General features: G+C 54.3%; 1 protein-coding gene across 1 annotated transcript in view; it reads left to right on the top strand.

Annotated features, from left to right (window-relative positions):
- The first annotated feature begins 7,871 nt into the window (after positions 1-7,871).
- SPTBN2 (spectrin beta, non-erythrocytic 2) overlaps positions 7,872-22,838 on the top strand; it is a 28,361-nt gene continuing 13,394 nt past the window's right edge. Inside the window, exons 1-15 of the mRNA XM_046643414.1 lie at positions 7,872-8,303; positions 10,475-10,626; positions 11,075-11,248; positions 12,042-12,133; positions 12,285-12,365; positions 12,704-12,819; positions 14,803-14,915; positions 15,044-15,231; positions 16,487-16,604; positions 17,142-17,300; positions 17,629-17,931; positions 19,002-19,155; positions 19,388-20,258; positions 21,553-21,690; positions 22,056-22,812. Of these exons, the coding sequence (XP_046499370.1) occupies positions 8,126-8,303; positions 10,475-10,626; positions 11,075-11,248; positions 12,042-12,133; positions 12,285-12,365; positions 12,704-12,819; positions 14,803-14,915; positions 15,044-15,231; positions 16,487-16,604; positions 17,142-17,300; positions 17,629-17,931; positions 19,002-19,155; positions 19,388-20,258; positions 21,553-21,690; positions 22,056-22,812 (3,594 nt within the window). The 5' untranslated portion in view covers positions 7,872-8,125. The remainder of the gene's footprint in view (positions 8,304-10,474; positions 10,627-11,074; positions 11,249-12,041; positions 12,134-12,284; positions 12,366-12,703; positions 12,820-14,802; positions 14,916-15,043; positions 15,232-16,486; positions 16,605-17,141; positions 17,301-17,628; positions 17,932-19,001; positions 19,156-19,387; positions 20,259-21,552; positions 21,691-22,055; positions 22,813-22,838) is intronic.

Raw genomic sequence — 22,838 nt, forward strand, 5'->3', positions numbered from 1 at the left:
GCTCGGAGCGTGTCTGACAGCGCCGGCCGGTCCGCGTAGCTGAGGCTCCTCGGCAGACCGGCCGGCGCCGGTCCAGCTGCTGCGGACACGCTCGGCGGTCTCTGCCCGGGTCTGCGAGCGCCCGGCTCCCTCTCGGGAGCTTGCTGGGGGCTTCTTCTGGAGCCGGGTGGGCTTCTCCTCGCCTCTTCGGTAGCTAGCTCCACGCTCTCCTTTATGCAAATTCACAGTGTGGTGTGAGGGGGGGATACGATTGGTTGTGGTGACCAGAACACTGGCAGAGGGAGAATAAAGCCCCTTCGGGTGGTGAGGAAGCCTCGCTGTAAGGCGTTTCTGTGGCTGGGACATGCAGAGGGCTTGGAGACCTCCCGGCACAGGAACTATCTGGCAAGGCCTCCTCCTGGATTATTCCAATTCCAGCACCACAGTTGGCATTTACCGTCCACTCTGGCTTGGAAAGACTTTACTCTGTTAACCCCATGGCATTGCATGCTTCTACGAGATGCACTCTTGCCCCTGTCCTAACCTGCTACATGTCGTCTCCGTGGGCTGTTTCTCAGCTGCCCTCCTCCCCTCCTGCAGCAGCCACAGTTCCAGCGCTCAAGAGCTGGTCAGTTCAGGCATGGGCAGGGTATCCACAAACCAGTTTTCCTTGAAGGTGAAGGGGGCAGAGTGAGTTCCAAATATGTGTCTTCGCTTGAGATGCAGGGCAACCTCTTGGCGTATTCAGAGGAGCAAAGGATTAGGGAGGACAAAGCTAATATGGATCTTAGATTTGTCCCTTAGAGAAAGTGATGTAACTCGTCAGTTAGACACCTGGGGGAGGTGGGTAGCAAGGGAGTGAAAATTAGTCTGAATTATTCTGCCCTGAGTGGAGGATTCTAAAGGAGAAGATCAATCAAAAGTTGAATCCCACTCTTCAGCCCAGTCCCTCAGTTCCTTGGAGGAGAGTTCCTGTGCTTTATCGGGGACAGCCTTGAGGAGAGTGGGTCTGGGTTTTGTTTCTCTCCTGGATGTCTTATTCCCCTCAGTGCATCTTTCTTTTCTCTTCCTAGGAGCCCTGAGTTTATTGGTGATCTCTTTTTCCTTTATCTCTCCGCTGGTCCACTCATACTTTGAGTCAAATAAGATTTTTACTTTGCCAAAGTCCTCATTTTTTTTCTAACCTATTATTCAACCTGCTGTCATTTGTCCAGCTCTGCCTCCCCATAGCGTCTCTAGTCATAACGTCCTCCTTCCACACATCTGTGATTCGCCTGTGCCGGCGCATCAGCTCTGTTTGTCTCGTTAGATCGAGAGCCCGCTCCATCTTCAGTTTCCTCTCTCATCCCCTGAGGCTTCTGGCTCTTTGTGGGTCTTGGGGTTTCTGAGGGGAAGTTGTATTTGAGTTCAGTCTGGGATAGAGCCCGAGCAGACCCAGCAGCTAACTTCGGGGCACACTCACCCCGGAAACTTTGTGTCTTCTCACCCCTTGTCGCTCCTCTAATCAATTCTAACTGTTCCTCATCTTTGTACAATGGTGGCCTTCAAAGTGTGGTCCCCGGACCCGTAGCTTTAGTATGATCTGGGAACAGATTAGAAATGCAAATTCCCTGGCCCCACCCCAGAGCTACTGAACAGAGATTCTGGGGGGCAGGGCCCAGTGAGCTGTGTTTTAACAGCCTTCCAGGTAACTGTGGTTCAGGCAAGTTTGAGACTCTCTGGTCCTGAACTGTACGGCTCAACCCAGACAGTCCTCCCGCTGAGGAGCAGAGGGTCTTCTCCGATCCCATTTTCATTCTTTCCTTGAGTTTTTCTCTAGTCCTAAGAAAGACGTTAATTTGATGGCCAAAAAATGAATTCTGGTCCATTCATTCAATATGTCTTTACTGAATATCTATTGTACTGGGCTTGAAAAACCCAAACAGGAGTAAGACACAGCCCTTGTCCTTAATGGGTTAAAAGTGGAACGGGCAGAGAGACACATAAACAAGTAACTATAATACAGTGTGATAAGTGCGCTAATAGCTGCCTGCTGAAGTGCTGTGGGAGCACAGAGGAGGGGATGATCAACTCTCTCCGAGGGAGGTAGAGAATTAATCAGGAACAGGATGTGGCGAGAGGAGGAATTAGGGTACATGACAGGCTCTAGCCCAGGGGATAGGATTTCTAGCTTTACACGCTGGCTAAATCGGTGGGAAGGGGAAGCGAGGCAGCTGCCCCTGAGGGTCGGCACGCGGCTGAACAGAGTCTGCATCCCGCGGCGCTTGGGCGTAAAATCTAGCAGGACCCCAGGCTTGCAGCTGGCAGGATTGGCTTTATTCTAGCAGGACCAATGTAAGCTCCTTGGGCCTGGCCTCGAGGTCAGTGGCTAAGAATAAGGTGCTGGTGAAACGGTAATCTGGATTAGCTGCTGGCCCGCCCTATTGCCAGAGTTCAGGAATCCACAGAGGAGAATAAGGTTGATGATTCTCCAGCACAGAGAGAGACAGGGGGTCCTGGGGCTGGGGGGTGCAGGCCGACTAAGGAAATGTGAGCATGGAGACCCGGGTCATAGTGAGGAGAAACCAGAGCAGATCTATGTAAAGAAACTCAAGTGGGAAACTCCAGGAATCTGGAGATGGCACAGGGAATGTGGAGAACACAGCATATTGTCCAGAAGCTCATGGGGCTGCAGAACCCAAATGTTTGAAAACCAAAGCTCAGAGGCCCTCAGAACCCCAGAGAGCACAGTTCATGTGCGAGTCCGTGGGAATAAACTCCTTGGAGTCCCAACCTGGTGGTCCTGTGGGGCTCTGTGATCTCAAGACACCAGTGCTATTTTCGTTCCTTGTCTATATGATGTCAGGCATCCCTGGAAACTCAGGGCACAAAGTATGTATGATTTGGTCAGTGGAGCATTTAAGTGGCTGAATTTTCATTTGGGAGAAGGGGAGGTTCCAGCTTCATACGTTCTCCCCCAAATTATAGGATCCAAGGAGAGGCACTAGCAGCCAGACCTCGCTGGGAGGTCTAGATCCTGTGCCTGGGCCCCACTAGGTCCCGTGGGACAACCAAGTTGGATCACCAAAAAGATGCCAAAGCGGCACACGTTCAGGTTTTATGCAGCTTATGGGGGCCCCAGGGACACACAGTAGTTTGGAGACACAGTCAGAAAATCTGTTTCTTTAAGTTTCTGCTCTTTGTGGAGTACAAAGTTATAAAGCAGGGTTCGAAAACCTCAGATGCCTTCGGGGCCAGGCAGGTAACAGAAATATGTGATGTGGCTGGGGAGGAGACAAAAGGGAATGGTGGGGCTTGTAGAGAAATGGAAGGCGCAGGCCCACCTAAAGGAATCCAAAAGCAGTTATTTTTAAACAGCTTATTGGCCACGCTCCTGGGGGCCAGCCTCCATAGGTTTGTGACTCCTGATAAAAGGAAAGTGGTCATGGAAACAAGGTCAGGGAGCGTTGTATCTAGAAGTTCTAGTGGGGAGGTCTGTGCTGGGAGAGTGTGAGTGCTGGAAATGTCCATCCCAGAGCTTGGTGTGAGCATGGCTGCTGGTAAGGGAGCCTTAATCTGAAGGGTGGAGAGAAATGGAGCAGAACTGGTCCTGGGGCTTGGGCTGCTTCCCTGTCCAGTGGTGACTCTGGTTCAGGTCACGCCTTGCCCAAAGTGCCCTTTGCTCAGGGTGATTCAACTCTGCCCTAGAATTTATTTTTATGTAAATATTTACAGAGCAAATTCAAAGAATCTTTTGGGGACTAGGGGAAATGATGGATTGTAAATAAGACAGGAGTCCTAGGCCCAGTGGAAATTAAGTCCTCTTTCCTATTCTAGGGGATGGAGAGCCTAAATCTAGGAACCTCAGATCTTTGCTCCCTCGCACCTCATCAGTGCAGGGAAATCCTTGTGTCTGTTTTCTCTTTGGGAGAAAGAGGAGGGCAGACAATCCTGGCCTTCACATGGGTCAGGTTCAGCTTCATGGAACACGTTAATGACAGAAGCCAAGTTCTGCCTTTGTGTGCCCATGAGAACACACCTCCCTACCCACCTACATCTCACCACCCATCCCTTTTTCCTTCCCCCAAAACCACACGGGAGGCTCTCTGTACCTCCTTTCCAGAGCCAGAGACTGCAAAGGTCATAGCCCCATCCTAGGAAGTAGTGCTAAGGATTAAATCTCTTTTATTTGAGGGGTACTAGGAAAATGAGAAATGGAGAATCCGGGGTTCCGATAAAGTTAAAGACCCAGCCCCCTCCATTCCCTTGAATGGCTGCTGAATGCTGAGTTACACGAGACCTTTGGACAGTAGAGGTATTTTAAAAATCCCCAGCGGCTAATCTGAAGCTCATTTGTTAGTTTTGAGAAGGACAGAGTTTGTTTGTGTAACACAGAGTTGTAAGTAATGCTGTGAGCATGCGTGGTCCTAACCCCCAGCCTGGGCCCTAGAAGGGAGCAATGAGTGTGGATCTTTCCTGGGGAGTGTGAAGAGCTCCAGAAAGTTTGAGGAACGTGTAAATGTTCTGATTAAGAGCTCGAGAGAAAGAACCTGGCTTCAAAACCCAGCTTTGCATCTTCCAACTGTGTGACCTTAAATGGTGACTTAACTTTCACAGTGCAGCTTCCTCATCTATGAAATGGGGATGATGATGGACCCTGCCCCACAGCGGGTTGGAATGAGGTGATGCATTTAAATGGCGAGGACCCATATCACAGCCAACTTTGTGTGTGTGTGTGAGAAAGATTGGCCCTGAGCTAATATCTGTTGCCAATCTTCCTCTTTTTGCTTGAGGAAGATTGTCGCTGAGCTAACATTTGTGCCTGTCTTCCTCTATTTTGTATGTGGGACACCGCCACAGCATGCCTTGGTGAGCGGTGTGTTGGTCTGCACCTGGGATCCGAACCCATGAACCCTGGGCCGCCGAAGTGGAGCGCGAACTTAACCACTACGCCACCGGGCGGGCCCTCACAGCCGACATTTATCGAGCACCTATTAAGTATTCCCTGTAGCAAACAAAAGGAAACAAAGGGAAGAGAAGCGTTGTGTGTCCTCCTTTGAACTCCGGGCACTTCACTCACATTTACTCAGCAGAGCATCACAGTCTTCCCGATGTATCATAGATGTATCTTTGCTCCAGAGCAGGATCTGGGTCTTCTCATCTCAAATTGCCTACAGGGTAAGGGAGGCCGTCTTGTATGGAGGAGGGGCTCAGAACAGTTTGTGGAATTGGGGAATAAAAGAATTCCAGTTTATACTCAGTCTTGCCCAGGGGGTCCCATGCCTGCCTCCTGCGTCACCCTGGTTTACCCACTGCTATCCTGAACCATGCTGATGGGCATCGCCACTTCCAGCCCCCCTGCTCTGCCTGCTGTCCCTCTCTGGCCTGAGGCCCTGGAGCCCTTTCTGTCTACTGCATCGCTCTGAGACACTGCTGCCTTCCTGCCTCACTCCATGTGCATCTGTTATATTTCTGTCCCCCTCCTTCCCCACCATGGCTTTCCCTCTCCCAAGGGGAGCTGATTTCCATTGACCAAAAAACCCAACCGTAACCTTCGGCCATCAGGAGAGCCAAGATCTAGGCAGGAGGATAGAAGGACATGGTGAGTGGTGGGCTCAATGGCCCTGAGATGCCCCTCACCAGCCACATTCCCCCTTGCAGGAGCAGGAGGCCACTCTCCACCATGAGCAGCACCCTGTCACCCACAGACTTCGACAGCTTGGAGATCCAGGGCCAGTACAGCGATATCAACAACCGCTGGGACCTGCCCGACTCGGACTGGGACAATGACAGCAGCTCGGCCCGCCTCTTTGAGAGGTCTCGCATTAAGGCCCTGGCAGGTGAGGTCAGGGGAGAGCCGAGGGTATGCTGAGGGGGCTGAGGGGAGAAGCTTGTCGTGAAGAGTCCTTTAACTTCATGGGAAGACCACATTTCTTTCTAAGCTGCTGCTCTAGAGTGGGAAATCCAGATTCCCCTATCAAGCCCCGGCTCCCCAGCTCCAGCCTTAAGAGCAAACTTTGTGCAATCCAGAACATTCCCCAGCTTCCCTTCCGCTAAGCAGAGAGAAGCCTTGCTGACCCCGGACTCAGCTGGGTTCCCTCTGCACTTACTGACTTCCAGGCCTCTGTTCCTGAGTCACATTCTGTAGCACTTTGGCACTTGTCCTCTTGCTATTCTGTTTCCGCCCGCCTGTCCCTAACCTTTCATCCCCTTGTTCTTCCTCCATTCCCACTGTCATCTCTCACACCTGTTCTCCCTCCAGGGCCATTATCCTCTCCTCTCCCTCCCCACCTGTTCCTTCCACCTGCCACCTGTCCCATTATTTCATCTACCTGTTCCCTGAAGCAGGTTCCCTCCGCAGCCGCCCATTCTCCTGGGTTTGCTCTCTGCCTGCCTCGGCCCCTGCCCTCCCCTACGGCCTGGGCTCTCCCCTTCTGCTCCTCTGAGCACAAACAAACCCGTCTGACCGGGCCTCCCTGCGTTCCGGGAGGAGTTGTCATGGCAACAAGAGTGGGGCTGCCACCTGACACCACCAGCGGATGGCGTGGGGCTGAGTCACCCACACACCCCAAGGCCACCCACCCCGTCTGGCTTCCCTCCTCCATCCCACCCTTGTCTTTCTCACTGACCTGCCGGCCTCCCAGACCAGCGCAGTGGGAGAGGTCACAATTACGCCCTCCTGAGAGGCGGTGCTCCCAGGGTGGGTGGGGTGGTCTCCTGGAAGAAGGGAGACTCTGAGGAGAGTGGTTCCCAAACCTAGCCACACTTTTTACAGGATCACTGAGGGACATTTTTACAAATACAGGCTCCCAACCCCTTCCTGGACACACTGAATTAGAATCTTTGGACATATGGTCCAGAAATCAGCATTTTTAAGCTTTCCTGGTAATTCTTTTCAGCCAGCCCAGCACCAGTCCGAGGACCACCTCATGGTGCCCATAGCTCTGGGGGTCCCTTATCATTTTCCCCTGGGCTTCTCTGTCCTTCTGGCTGGGCCTTCAGGCTGGCTTGTGAAATACTCGCATCAGCATTTCTATAGATGAGAGAAAATGGAAGACATGGGTTATAGAGAATGGCACCTCTTTGGGGAAAAGAGCCCCTGGTACCCTGGTTTTGGTGCGTGTAGCCTCCAGAACTGTTGTGATGGCCGTGTGTACATACACGTGATCCCCAGGACCGTTGTGATGTCTGTATACACGACACGTGCCACCTCGTGCTGTCATTAGATGTTTATCTCTACCACTACACTGGGCTCTCCTGAAGGGGCCTCGCTGTACGGGTTTTGCCTTGCACAGCGCCTCACATCAGTAGGTGCCAAATAAATGCTGAATGAATAAAGATGGTGGATGGCAAGAGTAGGCTGTAAGTGACGAGAGCTGAAGCCCAGAGAGAGGTAGGAGGGAATCTGGCAGATGTGCCCAGCAGTGGGTATACTGGGGGCCTGGGATGGCCTGGCTGAGGAGGGCCTGGGGGGCCCAGTGGCAGGGAAGGGGCCAGACTGGAGGTGATGATGACAAGCAGGTGGGGAGGATGGCACCACCTATTTCACAGGTGAGGGACCGTAAGCAAACACCTAGCACGATGCTTGGCATGTGCTGAGCTGGCTTTTCCTCTCCAAGGATTTTTCTTTCTCTGCTCTCCAAGCTGGAGATTAAAACCCATGTCCTGAAGCGGGACCTCCCAGAGTCACCCAGAGAGGGTCCATCCTTGTCATACTTGCAAACCTTCGGGAAGTAGAACTGGCTTTGGGGAGCCCTCTCTCTGGTCTTCTGAACTCTTAGGCAATTTGGGGCCTGATGGGCAGGTCTCTAAGGCACTTGCAGTTCCCTCCTCCGCCCCACAGGGCCTGGCCCTGCCCCAGCAGGCTGAGCTCCGCCCCCCACCCCTCCCCCGCCACTGTCCGACCTGTTTGTCTGGAGCTGCCTCTGTCTCCTCTCACCACAGCCAGGTGTGCCCTGCTGACTTGTCCCGGAGCTTGGGAGCTCAGACATCCTGTAACTCCTTTCTCCCACTCCTTGAAACTTCCACCAGCCTTGAACCACCCCCCGCCCAGGACCCCAGCCTCTTGGGATCCCAGGCTCCAGGGGGAGGAGAACCTTGCTGCCCCACCCCAGCGCGGGCAGAGCATGGACTCTGGGACCTGGGCCGTTGAGAGGCAGCAGACATCATGAGTGTGAACGGAGTGAGCAGGGTGCATGGGCACGGCCTGAACGGGGCTGGTGAGTTTTACTATGAGGCTGTGGAAGGGTCTCAGAACCCTGGGGGCCTCCTGCTCTCGCCAGCTGCCTTCATCGACCCCGCTCAGTATGCCAGCGTGCTGGAAGGACGCTTCAAACAGCTTCAAGGTGAGCTCAGCGGGCAGAGGGAAGCGCTGTGCCCAGGGAGGGGGCCTGGGGGCGTGGGAGAGGAGCCAGAGCCAAGGACACACGGAGTGGAGCATTTTCTATGACTCAGACGTTTGTGTTGGGAGACAATGGGCAAGGGGAATAATTACAAGTGGCCAGAAAATATATGGATGCTGACAGAATTGGGAAAAGCTTGGACCCACTGGAAGGGACCGTGAGAGAGCGTGAGTGGGTGTGACCACAGGCCCCGCTGGGAGCGGCAGAGCGTGTGTGTTGCAGCGAATGCGATGAGCATGGAGGCAGCGGGCGAGGCTGTGCAAAGCAGCATGTGTGTCAGCTAATGAGGCCTTTTGCGCAGTCTCACTGAGGCAGCTCGCTGTCGGTGCGTTCAGAGATGGAGCTCCTGCTTGCATAGTTGGAGCAGGAGAGAGGGGAGTGAGCCAGGAGGCTGAGGCACCCGGGGCTTGTTTGTGTTGCCCTGGGTTTCTGAGTGGGTGTCTAACTGTGTGTGAGGAGACAGTGTGTGTGGAAACGGAGTGTGTCAAGGGGAGTTGGTGCAACAGGCTCAGGTGTATCTCTGAGCAGGCGTGTGTTCATCCGGCACCAATATTGCAGTGTATTTCTGAGAGTCACTGTGTTGTGTGTGTGTGTGTGTGTGTGTGTGTCTGTGGAAGTTGTGGATGCTGTGTGAAGCTACACTTTGTCTCTGGTGCTTGGCTTTGTGCAGTTCCCCCCCAGCTGCCCCTATGTCCACCCCTCCCCTTTTATTCTACCTGTGTGCCAAAATGGCCTCACCCTAGTGTGCCTGGCATTGGGGCAGGCCTCCTGGATCCAGTAATCGCTATGATCTGGGCAATCCCAGCTCGGGCTGTAGACCCTGAAGGGAGGCCCAAAGGCACCCTTGGTTCGCGGGATGTCCTGTGCAGTTGTTAGGACCCTGAGCTTGGCCCAGGTATAGGGGTTGGAGGCAGCAGAGACAGGAATAGACATGGGTGTGTCGCCAGGTTTTATGGGTGAGGTGCCCAGGAATGTGAGATTAAGGGATGAGTCTTTTCGGTTTTGGAGATGCTGGTGCTGAGAAGGAAACAAAAAGTGACTCTTCAGGCCCTGGCCACTTGGGTGGGGTCCTCGCCCTGGGCTGCTCTGCGGGGGAACAGCTTCCAATGGCCTGAGCCTCCTCCCTCCCTGTCTCATTTATAACATTTTTAATTTTAATTTTTTGTGGGACCTGCCAGCATCCCCTCAGCGGTAGCTCCCCCTGCGAACCAGGCAGCAGGGCATTTCCCCACTTTTTTTTGAGATTGGTGCCTAATTCTGCCTGGCCTTCCCCACCCCACCGTGTTTCTTGGGCTTATTGTTTTCCCTGTTCCCAACTTTCAAGGTCTCGTTTCTTTTCTTAGCGTTGGAATGTTGGTGTCCTGGGAATGGATCCCCTTGCAGCCCATTGAATGAACCCACCCCACAAGTAGAGGAACCCATCTTTTCTTTAAATGATCCCAGGAGAGCCAGCTGCCCGAGGAGGCCTGCGGCCTCTGTCACGTCACATCCTCCTAATGACCCCTTGGAAGAGCCGCTGCTGTAATTTCAGTCCACACCCTCCCCTTTGTCCACCACTCAAAGAGAACAGCCATGCCTCCTGCTTGACCTGAGCACCTCTGGCTCTTTGCTTTGGGTTAGTTCACGCCTGGACAATCATAACTCATCAAGGAGCCACTTCCTGCCAGGCGTCTTACACACGTTGTCTCATTTAATCACCACAGTGACCTGCTGAAGTATAAAGTAATGTGCCCGTTTGGCAGATGAGGAAAGTGAGGCCCTGACGGGTGAAGTAATAGCGTTTCACCCCTGTTACGTGACAGGGCCCTGATCCCAGATCGCAGCCCTTCCCTGCATGTCCCGTGCTTCTAATTTCTTTCATCCTTCTTCTCAAACCTGTTTTCTAGCTCTCATTTTTGTTTTTTACCTTGCTTATGAGCTCATTCCAATTTCTTTATTTCCCAGCTTTTTAAGTTATGGGGTTTCCTCTTGGCCGTTTTCCTTCCCCTCCTCCTCCCCGGACCTGACTTCCGGCCTCTCAGGCACCCCCTCATCCCCCCAACCCCACCAAGTGGTGGTTAGAAGCAGGGGCACTGCTCATGAAGGACAGAAATGACCCCATGTTGCTGCCACAGATGAGCGAGAAGCTGTGCAGAAGAAGACTTTCACCAAGTGGGTGAACTCGCACCTGGCCCGGGTGACGTGCCGGGTGGGGGACCTGTACAGCGACCTCCGGGATGGACGGAACCTCCTGAGGCTCCTCGAGGTGCTCTCAGGAGAGACACTGGTGAGCTGTGGTCCTGAGGGAGGAGGGAGCCTGAGAAACAGCGGTGAAGGGGACAAGCCATAGGAGTCGCCCTTAGAGAGAAGAGTGACACCACAGAGCGGAAAGCAGTGGCTGCCCTCTGCTCAGAGGATGGTTTCATTTTGAGAAGTTTTGCCATGTGGATTAAATAGGAGCACTGCCTCATGGAGACAGGAACAGTGGCCCCATTGAAAACATTTCTTTTCCCACCCACTCTGAGTGCCATTAATTCCCTTGGGAATCTTAATCTGCTCCAAGCCTCATCTATAACCGCAGCTTTGGCTCCATGAACTCTGGCACAGCCCTGGGGCTGTCCCTGTGTTCCCGAGGGAGCTCATGGGGAAGGTGTGCGAAGCAGGGCCCCGGGAAGGCTAGGAGGGAAGGAGGAAGCCCACGGTCCCACGCCTTTGTGTCCCCTGTCCCCCCACAGCCAAAGCCCACCAAAGGCCGCATGCGGATCCACTGCCTGGAGAACGTGGACAAGGCCCTGCAGTTCCTGAAGGAGCAGAAAGTGCACTTGGAAAATATGGGCTCCCATGACATCGTGGACGGAAACCACCGGCTGACCCTTGGGCTGGTCTGGACCATCATCCTTCGGTTCCAGGTACCCCGGCAAAGCGTTACTCGGAGTGTGCGCTGCACACCGGTGCTGCGCCTCAAACAGCCACTGCTGGTCCACGGCAAGATCGATACCAGAATGGAGGGTCTAGAACCTTGTGTAGCAATTTGTGGTTGCTGCGGATCAATTAAGCGGGGTGGAGACCAGTGTGGATGTTGTCAAACTTCTCTGGCAAACTCCCTGTGGCCTGATCTGTGTGCTGGTCCTGTGCTGTGGGACCACATGTTGGTCCACGGGGAATGGAAATTTCACAAACTGGTCCTTCACCACTGGGAGTTTGAGAACTGCATTCACAGTCTGGTCGGCCCACTCTTCTTCAAATTCTCCTACCTTCCTCAAAAGAACAGCCACCCTACTTCTTATGCACAGAGCATAGCCAGTCCACTGTCCTCATTCCATCACAGCTCTCCTGATTGCCCCGCTTCCTCCCCGCGTGTAACCTCCTCTGCTCCTTACAGCCCTGAGCAGAGCTCCATCAGCTTCATGTCTGAAACCTAGCTCTTGGGGAATGTTCCCTCATCCTCCTGCACTTCCCCACCTGGAGGAATCAGCATCCTTTGCTTCAAAGCGCTCCCACTCTTCTGGCTTCCTACCCCATTCTACTGCCTCAGATCCCTTTGACCTGATGTTTTGTGGTGACTGGCCCTGTATGAAAGGTCCCCAGGCTCTGCCCCTGCACCCCGATTACAGGAGTCTAAAGAGCGGTTTCCTGCCGTGTATCTCAGAACTGTCAGAGCCCCAGTCCAGGGAGTGAGGGCCTTCCTTCCTTCCTTCTTAGATCCAAGACATCAGTGTGGAAACCGAAGACAACAAGGAGAAGAAGTCAGCCAAGGATGCCCTGCTGCTGTGGTGCCAGATGAAGACTGCAGGGTGAGGCTGCCCAGGGAGCGTGGCCTTGGAGGGTGGATGCACCGAGGCCATGCGGTAAAGGAAGGACGGGCTCCACAAGCTGGGGATCCGTCCTTGAGTCGCGGACTGGGACTTGACCCAACTCCCTGTTTTTCCTGGTCCCTGTCTATAGGTATCCCAACGTCAACGTGCACAACTTCACCACCAGCTGGAGAGATGGGCTGGCCTTCAACGCCATTGTACATAAACACCGGTGAGGAGACGAGAAGATGGGGTTAGCGAGCCTGGCGGGACTGCTGGAGGGGTTAAGGAGCCAGGGGCAAGCACACGTGTAGACAAAGCAGTGAGACAAGCTACACAGCACTTATGAAGGATGAACGTTCGGAGAAGAGCCAGGATGTGGGGGCGCCGTCCTGCACACAGGGCTTGCAGTAGGAAGCGAGGGGACAGGAGCAGTGGGTGTGGGCTTGAGTGGCCTAGTTCTCGACAAAATAGAGTTGGTGACTTAGGGATAAAGATAGGGGTGGCTTTACTTTTCCTCTTTGGGATCTCACATGCTTTTGATACCTTCTAACTTCCCTCCCCACCCAGGCCAGACCTTCTGGATTTTGAGTCACTGAGGAAGTGTAATGCTCACTACAATCTGCAGAACGCTTTCAATCTGGCTGAGAAGGAGCTGGGACTTACGAAGCTGCTGGATCCTGAAGGTGGGGCAGAGCTATGTGAAAAAGAGGCAGTGGGATAGAGACAGAAGGTAGATGAGTGGGTGCCAGGGGCGAGGGCGGGGAGAACGGGGAGTAACTGCCAACGGGTGCAGGTTTCATTTGGGGGTGATGAAAATGTTCTGGAATGAGATAGTGGTGATGGCTGCACAACCTTGTGACTATGCTAAAAACCACGGAATAGTATACTTCAAAAGGTGAATTTTATGGGATGAAAATAATATCGCAATTAAAAAAAAAGCTGTAGGAAGAAAGGCAGCCCTGTGGCAGAAAGAGTCCTGGGATGTCGTTCTATCCCAGCCCTACCACAGGGCAGCTCTGTGACTTAGAGCCAGTTGCTTGGCCTCTCTGTGGCTCAGTTTCCTTATCTCAAAAATGAGAAGGTGAGTCTATGTGGTCTCTAAGGGTCTTTCTGATTCTAAAATTCTAAGGTTCTAAGTTAAACTACGTGACCTTGAGGTCTCCCTGTGCACTGGCCTTTTGGTCAGCTGACCCTGCCCGTGGGCTCCTGTGGTTCTGATCTTAATGCTGATGAGACTGGTACTGGCCTCTGGGTTCTTATTTTGTGCCTGGCACTACACTTGGCAGGCTTTGATTTCTTTAATCCTCACAATTAAAGGGGGTTGGGGGCGAGTAAAGGTTAAGTGACTTTCCCAAGGTCGTACAGCTGGTGGAGCCGAGATTCAAATTCAGGCAGCCTGGCTCCAGAGCCTATTTCCTCAGCCACCTCCCTGGGAGAACAGCCAGAAGAGGGGAGGAGAGAGGGCCAAGTGACTGCTCTGTGAGAAACACTCTTTACTAAGCTCACTGGGCAGATCTGGGTCTTGGTTATTTTCTTCCTGTTTTCCATCCCACCCGTAGCCCCGTCTCCTGTGCCCTCTTAGTCCAGAATGGCCAACAGCCAGCTAGTGATGGAAGTAGGCCAAGTACAAGGGTCCTTGAAGAGTATTTGAGAAGCACAGCTTTGATAAGGAACATTTAAGTACAGCTAAGTGTCCTTTAACTTTCTGAGATGATTTCAGTGGTTCCTGGCTGCCTGTGGGTTTTCAGAGGTGGTCAAGAGGGCTTCTTTAGCTACGATACCATTTGGCCTAATTAAGAGAACCCCGGGGGGGCCAGCCCGGTGGTGCAGCAGTTAAGTTCGCACTTTCCACTTCTCAGTAGCCTGGGGTTCGCCAGTTCAGATCCCAGGTGCGGACATGGCACCGCTTGGCAAGCCATGCTGTGGTAGCCGTCTCACATATAAAGTAGAGGAAGATGGGCACGGATCTTTCCTCAGCAAAAAGAGGAAGATTGGCAGCAGATGTTAGCTCAGGACTAATCTTCCTCAAAAAAAAAGAAAACCCCAGGGATTTCAAGTCATAGTCAGCCTCAGTCCTTGTGGTGGAAGCTGATTCGCTTGAAGGACCCTCATATCCTTGGGCCCACAGCTGAGGTCTGGGACTGAGGTCAGAAATAGTCATGACCGTGCCCCGAGATAGCCCTGAGAACTGACCTCTGTTCCCGCTGCCAGGGCTCACAGGGTCCATTTCTCGAACATCCCCGGTTCAGGAGGCTCCCTTTGTACCTTCCGTCTTGCTGTCCCTCCCTCGGCTGACTTCTTAGACGTATTTCCAGCCCATAAGTCCACGATCTGTCCCCAAATGGGAGTGCTGTTTCTTTTCTTGCCTTTCTTCCCCCAAACAGCTAATTTTATTCTCCGCTGGGGACACTGGGTAAAAAAAAGCCTTCTCGTGTTCCTGGATTTTGTACTCTGCTTGTTTCTAGGAGTTAAAGATATAAATGTTAGTTTTTTCGTGCCCTTTTTGTCCAAATAGTTTGTCATTTTGCTCTGAAGGGAGCTGGAAAGATGTCAGCCTTGGGGCGCTGCCATGGCCCTAGGATTGGGGTTAGCGATTCAAGTTGCCGGTGAACTTCTGGGAGGCAGGTTTCCAGTCTCTGCCTGACCTGAGTGGTCCTTTTTCTCAGATGTGAATGTGGACCAGCCAGATGAGAAATCCATCATTACCTATGTGGCTACTTACTACCACTACTTCTCCAAGATGAAGGCCCTGGCTGTGGAAGGCAAAAGAATTGGCAAGGTACTCCCCACCATGGGCTGGGAGGCATAAGGCCAGAGGGGTCTTACGCCCCTAAAACAGAGGCAGAATGGAGCTTCAGGACTGGGCCAGGGACCGCGTGGCCAGGACGCCCATGTCGCTGTCTGCAGGTGCTGGACCACGCCATGGAGGCTGAGCGCCTTGTGGAGAAATACGAGTCCCTGGCCTCAGAGCTGCTGCAGTGGATCGAGCAAACGATTGTGACCCTCAATGACCGGCAGCTGGCCAACTCCCTGAGCGGGGTCCAGAACCAGCTGCAGTCATTCAACTCCTACCGCACCGTGGAGAAGCCGCCCAAGTAGGTGCCCCAGGCCACAGCATGCCTGTGCTCACCCAAGAGGAAGCCTAAATTAGGGCGGCCTTTTGGGAGGGAAATTTGGCAGTGCCTAAATGCGGTGGAGGCTCGTTTCCCCCAGCTCAAAGTGCCAGAAGCAGTTCCAAAATACATTTTAAAAATGAGTATCCATTTTAAGAAAAAATCATGCTGTGGAAATGATTGCTGTAGTGTGTGGAGTCAGTGCAGCCTACTCAGACAAGATTCCTGGTTGGGGTGTCGCAGCAGCCCCATCCCAGCTTAGGGACAGGAGGGAGTGGGCCCGACAGGCGGGTCATAACTGTCCACACAGGAGTGTGGCTGGTGATGTGCACGTTGCAAAGGTTCTTAGCATTTGTCTATTACAGCAATTAACTGTTTTCAAGTGTGGAGTTGCTGTTAAGCAATTCTATATGCTAAAACTTCTGTGTTTTTCTGTTTTTGAGCTCTTTGGGAGTTAATATGTTCCAGCTCCAAAACTAATATTAATCCAGAAAACCTCTGTCCCTGTACATTCCAGGAATGATGTGAGGTGTGCCCTTTGACCCAGAAAGTCCTCTTCTGGGCTTTGAATGGAGAGGTAGCTTCAAAGATGTTCACAAGCCAGACCTTTGCAAAAGAAAAATAAGTCATGGGACAGCCACTGCAAATAATGTCGAAGAAATACATTTATTGACCTGAAAAGATATTCTTGAAAAATCAGTGAAGAAGCAGTTTGCAAAACAGTGATTGTGGGCAGCAGAGAGTAAAGGGCTCAGCGACGAGGCTCAGGGTGCCTGAGTTCAAATCCTGGCTCCGCCACCTCGCAGCTGTGAGCCTTGGGCAATTTATTTGGCCTCTGTGTGCCTCAGTGTTCTCATCTGGAAAGTGGGGGTATTAAGAGACCATAGATAGCGAGTTCATACATGTAAAGCCCTGAGGACGGGCCCGGCTCACAGTGAGTGAGTCCTCTACAACGGAAGCTGTGGTTATGAGGCAATCTCATTTGGGTAAAACGAAAATGAAGGACATATGCACCTGCCAAAGGGTGACAGTGGTCATTTCTATGTGGTTTTAGTTGCTTTAAAATTCTGTTATTTTGGTTTGCCAGTATTTTCCGGCTTTCACCCAAAGAGCATGTATTGCTTTTATGAGAAGGAGAGCAACACAGAACCCTTCATTTTGAAACCTAAAGAGTCCCTGAGCCCCTAGTGGCCTCTGACTCTGACTTCCCTCCTCCGCCCGCGGCCTCCTGCCTCAGGTTCACAGAGAAAGGGAACTTGGAAGTGCTGCTCTTCACCATCCAGAGCAAGCTACGGGCCAACAACCAGAAGGTCTACACGCCCCGTGAGGGCCGGCTCATCTCCGACATCAACAAGGTCCGAGGCCTCCCTTCCCGTCCCACAGACGTCCCACCCTCAGCACCAGCCCCCACTGCCCCAACTTGAACACTCGTCCGGCTGCCCGCACCCCTCCCTGGTGCAGACGTGACTCATGCATCCTCTCATGCTGCCTGCACATCCCCCTTCCTCCTCCATCTGTCTCTCCATGCGAGCCACATAATAAAATTGTACCCTAAGTCCCATATCTTATTCATGTCCCCAACTCTCTCTCCCTACTTTTATTGTCTTCACAGACAACATTATAAGATTAAGAAAAGTAATGGGGTTCACCCGCAGTCCCACCACCACAGACAAATCCAGTGGTTTCCATTGCTCCCTTTTCCCCTCGTCCTTTTCCATAAGCAGACGTAGGGGTCACATGGCTCCGTAGCTCTCACACCGCCCATTTCTCGAACAGACCCACTAGGCCGAGCTTCCTGGGACTCGCCATGTGCCCCCAGCTCCCAGGACCCCTCCCTACCCTCCCTTCCTGAGCCCTGGCCCTTTAGCGCCCATCCTGTCCCCACCTCGCAGGCCTGGGAGCGGCTCGAGAAGGCCGAGCATGAGCGGGAGCTGGCCCTGCGCACCGAGCTGATCCGCCAAGAGAAGCTGGAGCAGCTAGCCGCCCGCTTTGACCGCAAGGCTGCCATGCGGGAGACCTGGCTTAGCGAGAACCAGCGCCTCGTGTCCCAGGTAGGACACGGGGTCCCTTGGCCTGTCCAGGCTGGTCAGGAGAAATGGGAGAGAGAGAGCGGTGGATAGGAGCTGTGCGATGTGGGCGCTAATGAAACAAGAAATCCATCACCCAGATAAGAAGACCAAGGAACTCAGGAAGAACCAGAGGCCAGAGGCTTGAGCAAAGAAAGAGTTAGTGAGACAGGATGGGATGGGGTAGAGAGGAGACTCAGAGCCACCTCGTAGAGTTGGCATCTTGCAGCAGAAGCGGCCTGGAGGGCAGAAGGGGAGAGCAGAGGTGGTGTCCCCGAGCTCCCAAATCTCCCCTCCCTGCCCCCCGCCCCAGGACAACTTCGGGCTGGAGCTGGCTGCGGTGGAGGCGGCGGTGCGGAAGCACGAAGCCATCGAGACAGACATCGTGGCCTACAGCGGCCGGGTGCAGGCGGTGGACGCCGTGGCCGCCGAGCTGGCTGCCGAGCGCTACCACGACATCAAGCGCATTGCTGCGCGGCAGCACAACGTGGCGCGGCTCTGGGACTTCTTGCGGCAGATGGTGGCCGCCCGGCGGGAGCGGCTCCTCCTCAACCTGGAGCTGCAGAAGGTGTTTCAGGACCTGCTCTACCTCATGGACTGGATGGAAGAGATGAAGGTACCAGTGGGACGTGTATGGTGGGCTTGAGATGATCAGGAATTGCGGGGGTTTGACGAGGGGTGCCTTCGCTCGTTTGCTCAGCCGATCTTTGTGGTGTATTTACGGTGCAGAGCCCTGTCCTCAGATGAACACACAGGGCCCTGTCCTCATGGAGCTCACGTTCTAGCAGGAGGAGATGGCTAATAAAACCCGTGGACCGATCAATAAGCAAGATAGCAAGTGGGCATAAAACCTAGGAGGAAGCTGGAAGAGGGTGTGTGCTGGAGGGTTCCAGGAAGGCCTCTCTGAGAAAATGCCATTTAAGCTGAAAGCAGAATAGCACTAGGAGCCACCACAGGGAAATCTGAGGAGAGAAGGGCCAGGCAGAAGGAGCAGCTAGGCAAAGGCCTCAGGCCTGTTCAAGCGTGGCGTGGTCGGCCTGAGAAGGGAGGCCAGCGGGACCGTAAGAACAGGGAGTGGGCCATGGAATGAGATCAGGGAGGGGGCAGCCAGCTCACTCAGGGCCTTACAGGCCTGGCCAAGGAGTTTGGATTTTATTCCAAGTAACACGCCGCGTTGAAAGCGACGAGAAGGTTTTGCAAAGGGGAGAGACGCGATTCTGCCTTCTGTTCCTTAAAAGATCCCTTTGATACTGTGCGAGGAAAGACTGTGGGCAGCCAGAGTGGGAGCCGGGAGACCAGCTAGAGGCTGTTCTGGGGATCTAGGCAAGAGGTGGGGATAAGGATGGGTCTGGAGTGATGCTGAAGATTGTTGGAGTGATGGGAACTGAGCCATGACGATAGGAGGGGGGCGATAATTCTGGAGCTGAGAAAATGAGTCAGAGTGGAGATTCCAGGAGCAAGATTTAGCAAGAAAGTCATTCTTCAGGAGGGGAGTTGAACACTATGAGGCTGGGGTGCAGGACAGAACTGGGGGTCGCTATGCGGGTGAGTGACAGACAGAAGCAGGTGAGCTCAGCACCAAAGAGGTTGGGCGGTGCCATCGATGCAGGAAAATGGAGCGCAGTTAGCATGTGAGTGTGGTGGCGGCTCTCAGACGTGCATCAGTATGCCGCGTGTGCCTGGCAGGGCCGGCTGCAGTCGCAGGACCTGGGCAAGCATCTGGCTGGCGTGGAGGACCTGCTGCAGCTGCACGAGCTGGTGGAAGCAGACATTGCTGTGCAGGCTGAGAGAGTGCGGGCTGTCAGTGCCTCCGCGCTGCGCTTCTGCGACCCAGGAAAAGGTGAAAAGTCGGGGGAGGAACTGGAAAAGGAGGGGCTAGGAAGGAGAATGTTAACAGCTGCAGCAGCAAGACTGGGGAAACCTGGGGACAGGAAGGATGATGGGCGGATGGTGGGTGACAGAGCTAGGGAGGGAGGCCTAAGAGAGTGGGTGGGGGGATTCGGAACCGGGGTGCATGTGGTGCAGCAGGAAGGCTGAGGTACAGCTCTTAACCCTCTGGTGTGACTTTTCAGAGTACAAACCATGCGACCCCCAGCTGGTGTCGGAGCGGGTGGCTGCCCTGGAGCGGAGCTACGAGGCGCTGTGCGAGTTGGCGGCAGCGCGGCGGGCCCGTCTGGAGGAGTCCCGGCGCCTCTGGCGGTTCCTCTGGGAGGCGGGCGAGGCCGAGGCCTGGGTGCGGGAGCAGCAGCACCTGCTGACCTCGGCCGAAACTGGCCGCGACCTGACCGGTGTCCTCCGCCTGCTCAACAAGCACACAGCCCTGCGAGGTGAGATGAGCGGCCGGCTGGGGCCCTTGAAGCTCACCCTGGAGCAGGGCCAGCAGTTAGTCGCCGAGGGCCACCCCGGGGCAGGCCAGGCCGCCGCCCGCACCGCCGAGCTCCAAGCCCAGTGGGAGCGGCTAGAGGCCCTGGCGGAGGAGCGCGCCCAGCGGCTGGCCCAGGCCGCCAGCCTCTACCAGTTCCAGGCGGATGCAAACGACATGGAGGCCTGGCTGGTGGACGCGCTGCGCCTGGTGTCCAGCCCTGAGCTGGGGCACGACGAGTTCTCCACGCAGGCCCTGGCCCGGCAGCATCGGGCCCTGGAGGAGGAGATCCGAGGCCACCGGCCAACCCTGGATGCCCTGAGGGACCAGGCCGCGGCGCTGCCTCCCGCCCTGAGCCATGCGCCCGAGGTGCAGGGCAGGGTGCCCACCCTGGAGCGGCACTACGAGGAGCTGCAGGCCCGGGCGGGCGAGCGAGCGCGGGCCCTGGAGGCGGCCCTGGCACTCTACACCATGCTCAGCGAGGCCGGGGCCTGCGGGCTGTGGGTGGAGGAGAAGGAGCAGTGGCTCAACGGGCTGGCCCTGCCTGAGCGCCTAGAGGACCTGGAGGTCGTGCAGCAAAGGTAGGCCCCATGCAGGCTCCCCCCCGGGAGTGGCCTTGTGAGTTGGTGCCAGTGTGCAGTGGCGGGGGTGGGGGGTCCCACCATAAACTGCCTGCTCTTGCTAATCCCTTTGAGTCTTAGCAGTTTTTGTTTTAATGAAAAATGTTAAACTAAGAAGTAGAAAGCATTATCCAACAAACTCCTACGTACTTGTCACTCGGATTCACTAATTGTCAAGACTTTGCTCTATTTGATTAATTTTTCTTTTTAAAAGCAAATCCCCAATATCATCATTTCATTGCTACATTCTCCAGGATGCGTCCTTTAAGAAATATGAGGAAGTATTCTTAAAGAGAGTAAATTATTTTTTAATTGTGCATGCAGACCTAAAATAGTTAAGGCTTTGAAGTTATAAACCTTTTAGTCAGAGACACTGATTAGCCTCTCACGAAGTAGATTTATTTACAGAATAATAAATATTAAAATCATTTAGAAAGGGTATTTTTCTTATAGAACCACAATACCATTATCACAGAACCAAAAATTAGCAATTCCTTCATATCGTCTGCTACTCAATCTATACTCAAATTTCCTGGTGGTTTTCAAAATGTAATTAAAGATTTTTGTAGTTTTCAAGGCATCCCATGACAGGGGTCGGCAAACTACAACCTTAGGCCAATGCAGCCGGCTGCCTGTTTTTGTAAACAAGGCTTTATTGGAACGGAGCCCACGCTCATTCATTTCCACATCGTCCTGCCTGCTTTTGCACCACGACAGCGGAGCAGAGTACTTGAGACAGAGACCGTATGGCCAGCAAGGCCTAAGTCTTTACTGATGGCCCTGACACAAAACGTGAGCAGACTCTGCTCCATGAGAATGTCAATGTCCCTGGGAGAAGTTGTGCTTCTCATCTTTATCACTTAAATATTTCTGGTTATCCATTCACTTTTCGACACATATTGGTAGGAAGGGACCCAGCTGGGCCGCTGAGGGGTGAGTCCCAGGGGGAAGACGGAGGTTCTGATGAAGGTGGGGCCCTGTGCCAGAGATTAGTTTGATTTTTACAGCTGTTCCTGACCTTTAACTTTCACCATCTTTTTGAGTAACTCCAGAGATCCTCGTTTTTCTTCTTGTTTTGGGGGAATTAGGCGCTCCCTCGTGACCCACAGATACTATGAACCTTGTGGGTCGGAGGTGCAGAGGCTCCTAAAAATGACCCTCGTGCTGAGTGGAGAGGAGTCTGTGGGAGGCTAAGGGAGGTGGGCCGGTGCATCACTGCCGCCTGCCCTTCATGCCCAGCTTCTTGCACCCTCAGGTTCGAGACCCTGGAGCCCGAAATGAACGCCCTCGCAGCGCGAATTACTGCCGTGAATGACATTGCAGAGCAGTTGCTGAAGGCCAACCCCCCAGGCAAGGACAGCATCGTCAACACCCAGAAGCAGCTCAACCACAGGTAGGGTTGGGGAGGGCAGGACTAGGGACTGAGAGAGCAGGCAGCAGGCGCGATGGAAACTGGAAGAGAGCTCTGTAGGGCATGGGATAGAGGCTAATGAGGAGGGAGAGTAGTCTGGAAGATGTTGGTGGAGCGGATGATGAAAGAGTTGGAGGTGGGGTAAAGGCAGTTTGAAGAGGCTGGTGCCCTGAGCAATTAAGCAGGAGTCAGCGGAGGATGAGTGGGAGCAGCCTCTTTCAAACAGCAGAAGCAGGTGGGTAGAATGTACCAAAGGAGAGAGAAGCAGGGACAGAGCTTCCAGATATCCCTGGACGGGGTGGGGAGGCTGAGCAACTCCAAACGCCAGACCCTCGCTCCACTCCCAGGTGGCAGCAGTTTCGGTCTCTGGCGGATGGCAAGAAGGCAGCTCTGACATCAGCCCTGAGCATCCAGAACTACCACTTAGAGTGCACGGAGACCCAGGCCTGGATGAGAGAAAAGACCAAGGTCATCGAGTCCACCCAAGGCCTGGGCAATGACCTGGCTGGAGTGCTGGCGCTGCAGCGGAAGCTGGCCGGCACCGAGCGGGACCTGGAGGCCATCGCCGCCCGGGTGGGTGAACTGACACGAGAGGCAAATGCCCTGGCTGCTGGCCACCCGGCCCAAGCCCCTGCCATCAGCGCCCGGCTTGCAGAAGTGCAAGCTGGCTGGGACGACCTAAGGGCCACCATGCGGCGTCGAGAGGAGTCGCTGGGTGAGGCGCGGCGGCTGCAGGACTTCCTGCGCAGCTTGGATGACTTCCAGGCGTGGCTGGGTCGCACACAGACCTCTGTGGCCTCTGAAGAGGGGCCGGCCACCCTGCCTGAGGCAGAGGCCCTCCTGGCCCAACATGCAGCCCTGCGCGGAGAGGTGGAGCGAGCCCAGAGCGAGTACAGTCGGCTGCGGGCCTTGGGTGAGGAGGTGACCCGGGACCAGGCCGATCCCCAGTGCCTCTTCCTACGGCAGCGACTGGAAGCCCTGGGAACCGGCTGGGAGGAGCTGGGCCGCATGTGGGAGAGCCGGCAAGGCCGTCTGGCCCAGGCCCATGGCTTCCAGGGGTTCCTGCGGGATGCTCGCCAGGCCGAGGGCGTGCTCAGCAGCCAGGTGAGAGCCCGGGGGACAGGGCCCAA

This window comes from Equus quagga, chromosome 17, assembly GCF_021613505.1.
Source record: "Equus quagga isolate Etosha38 chromosome 17, UCLA_HA_Equagga_1.0, whole genome shotgun sequence".
NCBI classification, from domain to species: domain Eukaryota; kingdom Metazoa; phylum Chordata; class Mammalia; order Perissodactyla; family Equidae; genus Equus; species Equus quagga.